The 15,960-nt window shown below is 34.9% G+C and overlaps 1 protein-coding gene across 1 annotated transcript; it reads left to right on the top strand.

Annotated features, from left to right (window-relative positions):
- The first annotated feature begins 35 nt into the window (after positions 1–35).
- Positions 36–6,730, top strand: LOC100368139 (BMP-binding endothelial regulator protein-like). Its single transcript, XM_002736760.4, has 7 exons — positions 36–152; positions 2,598–2,714; positions 4,227–4,298; positions 4,394–4,529; positions 5,220–5,482; positions 5,954–6,282; positions 6,482–6,730. The coding sequence occupies exons 1-7, from the start codon at positions 102–104 to the stop codon at positions 6,495–6,497; spliced, it is 984 nt and encodes a 327-aa protein (XP_002736806.1). The 5' UTR covers positions 36–101; the 3' UTR covers positions 6,498–6,730.
- Positions 6,731–15,960: the final 9,230 nt, after the last annotated feature.

The raw sequence follows: 15,960 nt of genomic DNA, 5'->3' as shown, positions 1-15,960 counted from the left end.
CGTGGAAGCGCCTGCTGTTTCATGGAGAGTATTTAAGCGACGTATACAATTCAACTACAGACGCGCCTACACAGGAATCACTTACCCAAACAGTGAACAAGATGAAGATATATTACGTATTTCTAGTTGTGGCCACGGTGTCTCAAACAGTTGTAAGTATTATAAGATGTTATATCAAAACTGCTTGAAAATTGTATCATTGAAGCAGAATTGGTGAATGGATAAACATTTGTTTCCAATAGTGCGAAATTTGGGTGACTGATATCAATGAGCAGCGTTGACGTTGTTCCTGAATCTAGTAACCGTTTGGTAATGGAAAACAATTGGGTGTCGTATATGGTCGTTTTGAAATGATACCGATGTAGTGATTATATAATACCAATGTCTCAAGTTGAGCATTACAATTTTATACCCCGTCCAAGAAACATAATTTTGCACATGCAGACTTGAGGAGAATCAGGTCTTCTGAAAAGTGGTATTATATTATATTTCATTTTGGTGAATTTTACGAAATCATTGTAAAATATCTAATCGGAACTGACAAATGATATCACTTTTTTTCACCGGTTTCACTAAAGTGTTAAATATAGTTGCTTTATAATTGACACATTAATTGCCGACAAGGTTCGAGTAGAATTAAAAGTTATCACTTTATCAAGGACAAATGTTAGACGGTTTGACATCAAATGACGGAAAAGACAAAAACTTCCGTCTTTCGTTTTGATGCCGAAAAAGACAATATATTTTACCAAATAAATCTTATTTATTAAAATTATTGTTCATGTATGGGTTGTTGAACACACTGCCTATTTTGTAATTTCAGTCAGTTCATTTTGTAATTCATTCATTTTCAGTCATAATTATAATAGGACATATAAAATGCAAAAATTTCAAATATACTAGTAGTTAATTATTGTTTCATGTAATAATTATTATTGATGTGGATATGTTATACAATTCCTTGTGAGTTATTCTAGGTATTTATGAATTTTCTAGATACAATCTGTTGTTTTCAAAGTTATTAAAAGAATTTCACAATGTCGAAAACGGGATGTCTTTATCATAGTCTTCAATCTAATTTCCATCGTTCGCTTGCAAAAAGGCAGATTACTAACACCTGTTTATAATCGTTTACACTTATCTATTTATTGATTATTTTGGAACAGAAATTTTAACTTCAGAACCGCTTCGTCGCTGTTGACGTTAGTGACTGTGATGAAACAATATCATGTATTTTCAAACTTTGTCCCAGTTACAGCTGATGATATTACAATTTTCATCACGCAATCATCTTCGAAATACTGCTAACTCAATGTTTTAGCGACCAGCCTTGTCATTGCCTGACACTTATGTCTAACTACTCACTCTAATTTTTCAAGTCAGCTACAGTCAATAGAACTTGAGACAAATATACTAAAAAGAAATAGCTGGTGTCGAATCAGTGATTTTTGTCAAACAGCCGTCTTCGAAAGTTTGCTCCATTGGCAAAAAGCATACCGCCTCAATCATGACATTGAAACAAATCTCCTACATGACAACAGCAATGGGGATGTGATTGTTTCTGATATAAGTTTATTACCTGGACTTCAGTTTCATCGTTTGTACTACTCTGTTCTACTTTTAATCGCCATCAGTTCGTCACAGTTTACAACATTACGTTTATTCGAGCTTTGTATATGACATCTTTTAAATATACTTTTTTAAATGACGACAAGACGGAAACTGTTAACTGTTCATTTCGCCTCATGTTGGAAACTAGTATATAAATTGGTGGACCAGATATCACCACTTTTATTTATGTCAAGGAACTTACAGCAATATCTTTAATAATTGGTTCATGGTCAAATTGCACGAACGGCTGCTTCTCACCAGCCAGATCCGCAAATTGCTTAACACAAGTACCACAGAGACTCTTAACACAATTGGAACTATTTCGGGATAATTGGATTCGCTTAAAATGTGTTACTGTAATGGTTTGTTTTATTTGTTCGTTTTAGATTTTTTTCTGATAATTTCTTGTATTGATATCAGAAATGAGGAAATTAAGAATAATATCACCCTATAGTAGCACATTTTAAGCGAATCCAATTATCCCGAAATAGTTCCAATTGTGTTAGTCTTATTCATGCATTCGCTCATAGTATACGTAACCAAATACCAACTCGCTTAGTTACAGCGCGTTGATTCAGCCGTTCACGCACATTTTTATAACATCACACCAGTACTTGCACTAGCTCTCATGTGAAGTTCGTAATCATTTCAAGATTTCGAAAGCGTTGCTCTACAATATTTGACTCTCTGGTTGACTTGTATGAGCCAGGTCCTTGCTCAGTCGAGAAGTTAAGAGTGAGTTCATTCAATCATATGGTCAATAAATAATCTTTTTCCTGTTTGCGCTCCATTGTTTTAAAACTGGTTTGATAAACGATTTTTTTAGTAAACATTACCAGTTGTGATTTTAAACTAATTGTTATTAGTTTTTACACAATGCCATTCGTCGCAATAATGTTCCAAAGTTATCACAACTCCTAGGTTAATCCTAATCACTATTATGATGAATATATGAAAAATATATATATATTGACTTTCACTTGTAGGTGGCAAAAATTAGCAGGCGAGGTACTTTGTCTTGTTTGAAATGCAATAAAAGAGACGACCTGACCATTGCTGAATGTATTAACAATGGAGTGTTCGAATCATGCAGTGCAAACAAGGTAACTGATGCGTTTATATTGTGAATTATTATATTATTCCAGGGTAATCCATTGTTGAACACTGTTTTTCACACTCCATGCAATTATACATAAGTGCCTGTTCGTAGATTTTCAAAAAGCTTTGACTCTGTAGATAGAACACGTCTCATATATGTATTGTTCTTTTATTGGATTGGCTACATGTGGTTAAAATAAAGTTTTTGGCAATGTAAACCGTTTTTACAAATAAGTTTAAAACCACAGTCAGCGAATACAAAATACCAGAATGGTCGACAGAAGTGTGTACAAAATGAGAAAATTGTGTATAAATTTTAAAATTTTGCATCTTGAATAGCCTATTTTATGAACGGATAAATAAATTAAAAGACTGGCAACATGCTAGCTTCAGTTCTTGTCGTCATCAGCTGGTAGACATCAAGAAATAGACAGGCTAATGAGATTTTGTAATATATGTTACAAAGAAATTGTTGTTGACTGCTGTTTCTTCCTCAAATGTCTGGTCATAGAGAAAACTCTATCTACCCAAGGAACTACATGCGTACCTGTCTCTCCATACATTTCAACCAACACAGTTGTCAGAATTCTCGTGCTTAATAACTAAAAGAGAGATTGTGAAGTATTTAGTTATTTGATATGTAAAACTGTACTACATATAAAGGGCTGGTGGCCTAAATTATGATCAAATAGAAGGACACCGTAATTCAGTACAGGGCTTCGCATTACCGGCCAGATTCGGGCTTATAAATTTGCATATACGTCATACGGTTGGTGAAGCAGCCGAGCCACTGATCATAACAATAAACCGGAATTAGCGAGATTGTTGATCCGCTGTTGAATACAAATGTCGCCTGTCGAAGTTGTTCGTGAAAGGCGACAGCTATCGCAAAAAATATCCACAATTTGAAAAAGTTATGTATAGTTTCCGGAGTCTCAGTTGATATGTTAATTAGCCTGTCTTCTGATTGATTGAAACATATTAGACATGTCAATCATTACAAGCCCGAATCTGGCCAGTAATGTGAGGGCACTTACACTGATGGCAAGTCTGTTGGGATTTCGTGGTCATATGACTTATGCGCTCATCCTTCATTTATGCAATTTATGTTTATTTTTCAAGAATTTTTCATCGGGATCGCAACAGACTGCAAGCAAGTCTAGGTTGATCTTTGTTATAGTACTTCATTTGTATATCTACTGAATTAATAATTTGGATAAGTAAATGTTTATTATAAGTAATATAGTACGAAGTACTTAATCTTTCATATTCTATAACCAATCTGGTAGTATGTGCTATTCACGTCTGATAACAGAGTTAACGTGTAGTATTGCAAAAGGTAGTGTAGGAAAATAACCAAACAAACAAATTAATAAATGAGTAAATAGACAAATAAGTAAATTATTTGTGGTCGATATAATAGTTTTGAAAACCCCATAATAAGTCAAATCAAACAAAGTCTTTCAGTTGCAAAAGAGTTTTATCTTGTATTAATTTTTTCATTATTTTTATTTCAGCCAACATGTATGACTGAACTATGGAACAATCAAGGCAAAATAATATTCAGTTCTGGATGCAAACAAAGTCGGGTAAAGTCCATACATATAGATGTGTATTAACAATTATGTATCACTTAATTGTATAAAATGATTATAAAATATACTATTCATATTTATTTCACCAGGCGTGTGCCGAAGTAGAAGCCAATGAGCCCAAAATTAATCAGTGTGACAAACAACCGCTGATCGTCGAGACCAAGTGCCGTTACTGTTGTTCTATCCAGGATGACCTCGCCCCAGGTGGTTATTGTAAATTTCCAGGTAAGAATGAAGGCTGTGGTTCTTTAATTAATAATGTATATCTATATTTACTTATAATTATCAATATCGCAGTTAACATTTTACCAAGGTCACGTTCAGGATTACGTCCGAATTGCCACAGTCATTGCACTAAACTGTTACAATGCTGCCAATGTACAAATATAGATAGCTATGTATCTTTTAGGTGTGAATCGTCAAACTGGTCAAACTCTAGTAATTATTGTCTTAGGAATCTATCGTGATATAATTGTAATACCATGTAATAAAACATATTATTATACATCTGTCGTCATAAAGCCATAAGTTACAGCGTGCCGTAATGTTGCGGTATTTTACGGGGTATTTTCATGCTACCATATAAGGAAATGCGAATTCCAAATACGGAACGATTACGCGCGTAAGCGTCCTCTAATAATAAACACAAACATGGCTGCCCCAGGGTTTGACCGGACCTCACATAAAGAAGTTCACTGATTCTGTTCTAAACATTTTTGATTTCGGCTTTCCCATGATTTATACTTGGAAGGAAAATATGTATAAGGTTATTACGAGGATACTGCAAAGTGTGGACTCAGACAGTATTCGTGACGTAATAACCTCATAATATAACAAATGCAGACATGTTTATTGACAACCGACAAGCGTCTTTAATCTGTATGCGTATTAAATGTACATTTCATTTGTCCTTAGCGTGGAAAACCTGTGTTGTTAAGGGTGATCCCCATTTCACTACATTGGATGGTTATAAGTACGACTTCTCTGGATCATGTGGCTATACGTTGATAGAAGACATCGGCAACAGTGCTGGAGCGGACCCGGCGTTTAAGGTATCGGCAACGAACATGTATATAGGACGGACCGCACGTGTGGTTGATGTCAATATTACAGTAGAGGGATATATCATTGAACTCGGCTCTGTCGTCGGGAAAGATGAGTCAACAGTGGACATAACGGTACGTTAAATATTAAAAACACTCACCGTGACCGTAAAAAGAATGTACAATTTATTGGGACTGAATTATATAAACGGGTTTCCTGTGTCAATGTTACTCTTAGTAGTCTGCGGTCACGCCACATATTTGTCTGGCCTGTGAGTAATGTATGGCAAGGTTTTCAAAGTCAAATTTTACGTTTTAAGTGTAAGTACGGTTACGTTTAGCGCTAGTTACCTCGTCACTTTTTATGTTTGATTCCAAGCTAATCTCATGCTTCCGTTCATTAACCAACAGCGCGCCAGTTCTCCACTCCACTTGGTCCCTGACTCCTTCATTTGTTTTGCAATGTAATCTTTTTTTTATTTTCACCATCAACATTAAACCATCAGTACATGTATAGGTCGGTGCACAAGCGGATGTTAACGTTAATATACCATTACCAATGACAATCGTATTCGTGCTAATAAAACTTATGTCTTTCATTGTCAGATTGACGGCTTCTCTCCCGCAATTACTTCATTCCCTTATAAATTGAATGAGGGTAGAGTGGAAATAGACAATGAAGCAGGGGGGTACATGAGTGTCAGTGCACCCTTAGCAGGCTTGGTTGTCTTCTGGAACAAGAAGTATCATGTCGAGATTATGCTTGACACCACATTGGTAATGGAAGGAAAGTTAAAGATTGGAGGCATGTGTGGTAATGGAAATGGGAATGCTCACTTTCAAGATGAGTTGAAAACCAGAGGAGGTGAACTAATTAAGGATACAACTAATAGTTCCATTAAAGAATTTGCAACTAGTTGGCAAGTTACTGGAACGTGAGTATTACTTTGCTTATTATTATTATGTTATGTATTTTGTTGATGTACCTTGTACATATCGTCTATGGTTCGTGTATCAGAAAATATGGCAAACGCCATCTCCATTGTGCTACATGAAGCTATGGCCTGACTCTAATTGATGACAAAACTTTAATGTGTATAAAGATTGTCTTATTTTTCTTTATTTTATCAACAGTTGTCTTTCTGTATAAATGAATTGGAAATCTACTACGCGGACATTACAAGGTACTACAATCTAAGGACGATCATATATCATGCAAGGTGATTGTATGAAGAATGGTGTTCCGAACTAGATGGCTGTGAATGTAGCATCGGCGACGTAGCACATAGTGGCATATGAGAAAACTTATATTGTGCATACTGTACTGCTGTGTAGTGTAATGTAGTTTTAATGAGTGATGAATAAAATGATTGATTAGAAAAATCAATTGAATTACATTGTATTGCCCCCAACACTGCTTCTGTGCGCTCAAAAACTATTGACATGTGCAAAGTTAGTTGATGTGACATTATTTCACTTTGGTATTTTTCTGTCTCGGTTGTTTGTGGTGGGAGCGAGACTGTGTAATACACTAAAAATAAACAATTGTTGGTTTAGCTTCTATTACTGTGTATGAAGTTGTTTTCCAATTCACGGTCACTACTCTCATATTGCGATTCACGCTCACTTTTCTCGAATATACTTACTACTTTCATATGGCGATTTGTGCTCAATGCTCCTATATGGTGATTCATGCTGACTTATTCCATATAGAGATTCACGCTCATCTCTTCCAGACTGTGATTTACGCTCTTTCTTTTTATATGGAGGTTAACGCTCACGTCTTAGGTAGAGATTCACGCCCACGTTTTTTCATATTGTTATTCACGACCCCTTCTTTGATTCTGCACACTTCTTTCATATGATGGTCATAGTCACCTCTCTCATATAGCTAACCATACTCATTTCTCATATACATGCTTACTTGTTTTATATGTAATATTGAAGATAATATTTGGTAATCGTAGTCCTAAATAACTATTAAAAATAGCTAGACGTTTCGAGCAATGGCTCTTTATCGATAGCATAGAAGCAAGTGTGATAACGTACAGGTAGAACATAGGAACGTAAGAACGCGCATGAACTATAAGTTAGAATCACAAAAAATTCCACAATAGAACAAATAACGCGCCTTAGGTAGTGAGCTCAACAAATGAGTTGAACTGTTTGTTAATACCATGGGGTTCTTTAGTACCAAGGCGGAATATAGTTTCCTCCTCGACACGCCTGAGCTGATTTTCGTTGCCATTGACAACACATACACCAGAAATATTATGTCCACTAGAATTAAAATGAAGTGAAACCGGATAATAACGATTTTTCTGTCTAGTTTGCCGTAGATGCTCAGCAAACCGATCACCCAGTCGACGAACTGTAGAACCAATATAAAGTTTCCCGCATCTAATACATGAAATGCAATATACAACATTCATAGTGATACAACTGAACGGATATTTGACCTCAACATCTCCCTTGGGACCAAATATACGATTAGTGTCTGTAATAAAATATTAAAATTACAATATTAAATATTAATATTACATATTTATTTATTTATTTATTTATTTATTTATAAACTGTTTTATATGTAGATTTACGCTCGCACATTTGATATGAAATTTCATGTGATCATATTGATCCCTCATAAAGTGATCGTGCTGACTTCTTTTATATGGCGATTCTTACCCACTTTTCTCTCTTCTTCACGCTCACTTTCACTTTTTTATATGGAGATTCTATTCTCACCACTTTAATGTGGCGATTCAACATGTCTCGCCTCGAGAAAAAATCATTTGAACAATATTTGAAAAAAAAATAGTATCAACATTTGTCAATTATTTCCGGCGACTTTTATCTGTACTGCTCTGTATAACAAGTCACTCACTTTACTTCCTTAATATACACAATCGCCTGGCTCAACTGTATAAAAAAAATATTAGTCAACGGAAACGTCAAAATTGTATGAATCTTCTAAAAACAAACATCAAACAAAAACATACAGCAATTTTGGAATGTGACACCTATTATACCAATGCGAAAAATGGCGAAAGAAACCCACTCATTATAACCCTAGTCTGCCGATTTTCTTGTAACATGTCGGACCATGGTTGAAACTGATAACTTAGTTTGATAGTAATTATTGATAACCGGATTTCAGAGATTACAATGAACAGTTGACAAATATAAAATATCATGACTTTATTATCACTGCAACTATGGTCTTTGATCGACATTATTTTTTCGATATTTAAAACTCCTCTTATCGAGTATATTGATGCCCGCACTGGAAAGAAGTCTGGTACATCAGTATTGAATTGGTGACTACACGTGGTCATATGTAGATATCATTTTTGAAATGCAACATTCATACAATTTCTTTTCTTTTTTTATTTAGATTTTTTATTTAATTATTCAAGGTCCAGATGTCAATAATATATTACAGAGCGCTTAATACGCGCACTGTTTGTGCTAAAATTTGCATGGTATCTAGGATAACAACCTAGAACACATTACGTTTCTTAGTTGCATAGAAAATAAATTTGGCAAGGTTTTTAACGACAGTCACACTAGTGGTGTTCAGTAAATGAATAAATTTGTCTATTGTGGGGAAAATAAGAAAATTCTCTGGGATATATGTTATTCTCAAGTTATTACAGAATGGGCAAATCAAACAAAAGTGAAATTCATCCTCAACTTGGTAAAGGTTTCCATAAACACAACTTCTGTTTCATTATGTAATGGTCTATCAGCTTCAATGCGCAAATTGTGTGCAAAGATACGAAATTTACAAAGACAAGCTCTGATTGATATATTGTCAACAATGTTTAGATATTTTTTGTTGACCAAATACAGATTTTGTATTTGTTATATATTACAAGTTTAGATGATTGATGTAATTTAGTATGTCACTCTTGAATGTCAATATCCCAAGAGTATGAATATGTCTTCAATAGGAACATATATTATTTTACACCATAATAGATATGGTGGGCGTACCTCCAGTAGACGTGCCACAGAATTGTTTTTAGTGCCAATTTGTTTATTGACTGCAATTTAGGAGCGAAAAATTGGAATTGGTGAAAACGCACGACAGAAAATCTACTTGGTCACGGCCATCACCTAGCCGATGCAGGAATATAGTTATATCAACTATCTGTGTATGGGGTAATAAATTCCACATGTGAATCTCCCGAACAGCAATTGTCATCGCTAGACAAATTCTACTACGACCCCAACACACGATTTTTCGAACAGGATGAAATAGACGCACAATTTACCTTCTCTGTTACATAAAAGAGAAAGTACATACGTTCAATTGACATTCTTTTTTTGTATTTTATTTACATCCATGTTGCTGGAAATATATTTATTTGATTTCTGGTAGCAAAGTGCGTTGCATGTATTATAGGTCGGTAGACGTTAAATACTTTTTAGCGATTCTACAATGGCTAGCATGTTCCCCCCAAAGATGTCCGCCACAGTTTATATTCTGTGGTATAAAAAGTTAACCCTGACAAACAAACACGTTGGATTATGTTTTTAAGATTGTTTTGCACGTACAGTTACAATTAGCACCAAACAACAGCAAATATCGTGACAGAAATTACTTCAATGACCGGAATAGTTACCTGACACACACAAAAGACAAAAATGGGTTTTATGGGTGATATTTTCCACAATAGCGAATCATTTCATTCCAAGTTCAATCCATGAACACATACATTTTACACATAAATTTCATTTTTGAGAGTCTGTTCATTGTTTTTGCAGCAGCATTTGTAAATCTAATGACCTCACTCTTCCTCACCAACAAGAAAACAGAAATATACATGATGTCTATTTAAAGCATACATAGGCATGCATACCTTTGTGTTTTTGGTATTTCAAATATTTTTTTTAACCACGGCAGCACTTTGAATTTTTAAAAATGTCTGAATTAATAACAAGGTTTAATGAAACTGGATATGTGTTTGGAATGAGTGTTTTGTGATATACATACGATAGGGTATTTATTGTTCCGATACTAACTAATTATAATATTAATAGCATAATAACATCAGTGTAGTGGCTAGTGTGCAAATGGCATTGCTGGTATGCCAATGATAGTTTAGTCTGACCAGCAAAGCTTGCAAAATATACAGTATACATTTTGACTGAACAAGCAATGGCAAGCATTGTTATACAGCGATAAATGTAAATATGAGTTTGTTAGCACAGGGGACTATAATAGAAGAGAAAACTAAATTCCTAGCTGCCTCCAATTCTGCGAAGCTAAACTTTCAAAACAAAGCATTAAAAGCTCATCGCTTTCACCGCTAGTAGCATAATATTGTTAACATGAACACATTCATGCAGAATACCCAATGAGTGACCATATAAGGTTTATTTAAGGAATGAAATAAATGTCAGATGGCCATAGCGTGTCATTGTTTACAAACAAGCGTCTACCCATGAGCCTCTGCGTTTTAAGTGTGAGTTGTTATCGTCACGTGCGCAGGTGACGACCCCTCCCCCCCGCGCTTTAACTATGTATATAATGAAAACTGTTATGGAGGGCGTGAGTGGCAGTGCATCGTTTACGTTGGAGCTCCGTATCTTTCCTGAATTTTGCCGAATTTGAGACACGATCGGTAGGATCTGACAACGTTTCCATCTAACGAGGTATATAGTGACATGTTTTGATGATGGGTGTGGATGTGATTACCTATAGAACAAGAATAGGCAGATTTAGTGGCGGGAAACTGAGTAAAGATGACGGTACTTTCGCCATTTTGGCAATGACCTATTGTTCTCTATTGTTATGTGGTAAAACAACATTAGCAGTTCGGACATGCCTATTCTGTCTCTTAGTAATTGGTAATGTGGAAGTGAACCCTGGTCCAAACTATGGTGACTCGGATGAGGTCGGTGGAGGTGCACGCAGAAATTTGAGAAGTAAATCGAATTTAGACGACCCAGTACGACAGGACATTAAACAACTAAAGGACACAATAGATTAAGGAGGAACAGTGGCCATGAAATGAGCGAAAATTTAGGGTCCGAGCTAAAACAGATGCACGATATGATGAAGGAAATGAGAGATGACTACGATGATTTGGATAACAGAACAAGAAGATGTAATTTGATTTTCTCTGGTGTTAAGCAAGATCAGAGAAATGAAACATGGGAACAATCCGAGATAAAGGTGAGGGAAATTATAAAAGACAGGTTGGGAATAGACAGGGAGATAGGAATTGAAAGAGCGCATCGTATTGTTAATGGACCAGTGGTGGCCGGGGCAAAGCTAATTGCAACTAAATTTAATGATTATAAAGATAAAGAAGAAATAAGGAAAAACGCATACAAACTGAAAGGGTCTGATATTTTTATTCAAGAAGACTTTTCAAAACGAATTCGCATGAAAAGAAAGAAACTATTTGCATATCGCGACTCGTTGTTACAAGATGACCGGAGTAATAAAGTTACCGTACGCTATGATAAGCTAATTGTATACAAACCATCCGGTGTTCGATTAGTTTACATCTATGACGAAGCTAGCCAAGCTGTTAAACAACTACGCCAACACAATAGCTAAGAATGTGGCCAAGGCTCAAACTTACGAGGTGCACATGCAGCAATATATTTTATGTCATGGAATGTGCATGGTCTATTATGTAAACAAGATGACACAGATTTTCATTGTTTTTGTAATAATTTTGATGTATTTAGTTTACTTGAAACATGGTGTATTGATATAGATGATGTAAATTTGTTTTCTGGTTATGTAGCATTTAATTGCCCCGCTGTGAAGTTTAAGAACCGGGGAAGAGCAAGTGGCGGTATCGTCACTTATGTTATAAAAAGTTATTTAAAAGGGGTTAAACGAATGCTTCCTGAAACCACGGGGGCGGTGATTTTGTTATTAGATAGTCTATTTTTTGGTTTTGAAAATGACATTTTGCTTGTTTCTGCATATGTCCCTCCAGAAGGCTCAAAGTGGTATTTACAGAATGATGACGTAATGAATGGTATAATTAAACTTGAAAATGACGTGGTAAATTCTTTGTCACAATGTAATGTTGGTGATATTAGCATAATAATGGCTGGGGATTTCAATGCTAGAACCGCATCTGACCCTGATTACATGTTACATGATGATGCTCGTTATAGCATTGGAATCGATCCTAATTATATGCAGTGTGATTTTGATATTCCACGCCATTCTAGGGACCTTACCCGTAATAATTTTGGCATTTCACTTCTGTCTATGTGCAAACACCTGTCTGTATGTATGTTAAACGGCAGAAAAGAGCCTGGTGAATTCACGTGTATTGCAAATGATGGTAGAAGTGTAGTCGACTACGCCCTGGTATCCCTGGATTTGTATGGCTATGTGACATCCTTCACAATACCAGTCAGGAGTGAGTCTGACCATTTTCCACTTTGTTATAAACTTAGAATTTCTGGTGTACTTAATTCAGACGAAAATTCGATCGGAAATAATTCCATTGTGAAATTTCGTTGGAACAACGAACTATTGCAAATTTATAAAACACGTGTTCTGGAGAAAACTGCTGAAATTAATTTATTGACTAATCAACTCGGGGCTCATAATTTAAACGAAACAGTTACACAATTTACAGATATTTTAAAAGAATCGGGAGAAATTATGCAAGTACAGATCCCTAACAAAAGATTATCTTCACACATACAAAATAAACAACCATGGTATGATGAGGAATGTCGCATGGCAAAATTATATAAACTTTCCCGTTTACGTCGATATCGTGATACTGGTCGTGAGATTGATTTAAATAACTACAGAAGTGCCCGTAATTCATTTCGCTCACTGGTGAGAAAAAAGAAACATACATATAACGAAAAATTGCAGGATACAATTAGAGAAAACATAACAAGTGAAAAATGTATCTGGGAAACTATTAGAAAGAATAAGAGTAAAAATCAAACATCTATAATCCCATTACAAGATTGGGCCATGTACTTCGAAAAACTGTATAACCAGGATTCATGTAACAATAACATAGATCGAGAGCATCTTACTGAAGTTAAAAACTTTCTGTATAGTTTTGATCCGCATTCTACAGAATTTGGGGAAACTGACACATCATTGAATGTGCCAATAACGAATGAAGAAATTATTCAGTCAATACATAAACTTAGAAATGACAAATCTGCAGGTCCTGACCTTTTAATCGCTGAATTTTTTAAATTTTCATGTGATGTGTCGATAACATTTTTGAATGCCCTTTTTAACTTAATTTTTAATACCGGTATCTTTCCGGAAGGTTGGTCAAAAGGTATTATTATTCCTATCCACAAGAAAAACAGTCGAAATGATCCCGGTAACTATAGAGCTATATCACTCATGAGTATATTTGGAAAAATCTTCACCAGTATCATTGAAGCACGACTATCAAAATGGGCAAGGGTTTTTGATATAATCCCAGAGACACAGGCTGGATTTAGGGAGGGCTATTCAACTATTGATCAAATATTTACATTATATGCCATAATTCAGAAACAGTTAGCCAGGAAAGGGGGGAAATTGTATTGCCTCTATATAGATTTCCAGAAGGCATTCGACTCTGTTAACAGGGATTTTTTATTGTTTAGACTGGCCAATAATGGTATCAACGGGAAAATGTATGTAATTTTACAAAGTATTTATAAAGACGTAAAATCATGTGTTCGTGAAGGAGGAGTCACTTCGAGATTCTTTGAATTGAAGAATGGGGTTCGACAAGGGTGCATGATCAGCCCTATTTTATTCTCATTTTACATTAATGAGCTACAAAGCATGTTGGATGACTCTGGGTATAGAGGAATACAATTGATCCCGAACGACATGTTAGAGTTGTTTTCATTATTGTATGCTGACGACATTGCTTTATTTTCAAATTCTGTTTTGGGCTTGAAAAGACTAATTAGTATATTGTATGAGTTTACAAACAAGTGGGATCTAAATATCAACTTAAATAAAACTAAAATTGTAGTATACAGAAATGGGGGATATCTCAGTAAATATGAAAAGTGGTACTTCGGGAACAAGCAACTTAGTACTGTTAGTTCATATGAATACTTGGGATTCGTAATGTCATGTAAATGCTCCTTTAATATTACCACAGAAAATTTAGCTATAAAAGGCAAAAAGAAATTGATTGCAATCAAAAGATACTTAGGAAATATGCAATGTTTTAAAGCAGACTTGTATTTTAAGATTTTTGACACATTAATTCAACTAGTACTTACATATGGGTCTGAAATTTGGGGATATGGTCAATATCAACATTTAGAAAGTGTACATACATCTTATTGTAGGCAATACCTCGGTGTAGGTAAAAATGCTCCAACTTGTACAGTATTATTGTGGGAGGCTACCCTTATTTTGTTACCATGTTAAACGATGTGTGAAATATTGGTTAAAAATTACTAGCATGGATGAAAACAGATTACCCCAGAAAGCTTACAGGATGCTACTTTCACTGGACGAAAAAGGACAAAGGTCATGGGCCACAGAAATTAAAGAACTGCTATTTAAATATGGATTTGGTTATGTCTGGTTTAATCAAGGGGTGGGGGACTCTGATATGTTCTTGTATAAAGTTTGTGAAAGGGTCAAAGATACTGGAATTACAGATTGGTATATAGACGTCTGTTCTGTCGAAAAAACGCAGTATTATAGGCAATACAAAACAAATTTTGGGATTGAAAACTATGTGTCATTGCCACAATTAAAATTGCGCAGAGCAATAGCAAGATTAAGATGTGCGTGCCATCCCTTAGAAATAGAAAGAGGCAGACATAATAATATCCCTAGGGAGAGCCGTATTTGTAATTTGTGCCTGCAAGAAATTGATGATGAATATCATTTTTTACTAAAATGCACTGCATGGGACACAATCAGGAAAAAGTATCTTCCAAATGAGACACAACCCCCAAATTTGAATACTCTAGTACAACTATTAAGTTCCTCTAAAAGCCAAATCATTAACTCTTTGGCTCTATGTATTTATAAGTGTTTTTTAATCAAAGATCAAATGAGAATAACCTAATAAGCTTGTATGTATATATATATATATATATATTAATATCCCCATCACATTATTATATAGGGCTTATATTATGTATTGACACACTCTTCATCTATATTTTCATACATATTTTGTAATGTAAATTTATTTCTTGTCAATAATTAATTTGCATGATTGTAATGGGCCGGAGGCCATTATACAATTAATAAAATTATTATTATTATTATAGTGAAAACATTTAGATTGATATGTTGAACAGTCATAATAACAAAATCATACAAAACATCGAGCAATGTTATGTTCTATATTGGTCCTGTTACTCTGTTGCGCATGTACATCACACGCAAAAACACACATGCCTGGATTTACCTTTCTGCAGCAGGATAAAAGCAACCGGTGGTCAACGGGGTGACGGAACAGACGATAACACTTCTACCCAATAGTGTAAACGGTGAAGCTGGTACATGTTACAAAAAATAAAAAAAACTGCACTTACGTTTTTATAGGAACAAAAATCAAAGTTTCGTTTACAGTAAAATAATTGTACACATTTCTGGTAAAGTACATTCCTAATTAGAGGTT

Source organism: Saccoglossus kowalevskii, chromosome 17 (genome assembly GCF_978046115.1).
Source record: "Saccoglossus kowalevskii chromosome 17, keSacKowa6.1, whole genome shotgun sequence".
NCBI classification, from domain to species: Eukaryota; Metazoa; Hemichordata; class Enteropneusta; family Harrimaniidae; genus Saccoglossus; species Saccoglossus kowalevskii.
The sequence above is the reverse complement of the archived record's forward strand: the minus strand, read 5'-3'. Positions and strand labels throughout refer to the sequence as shown.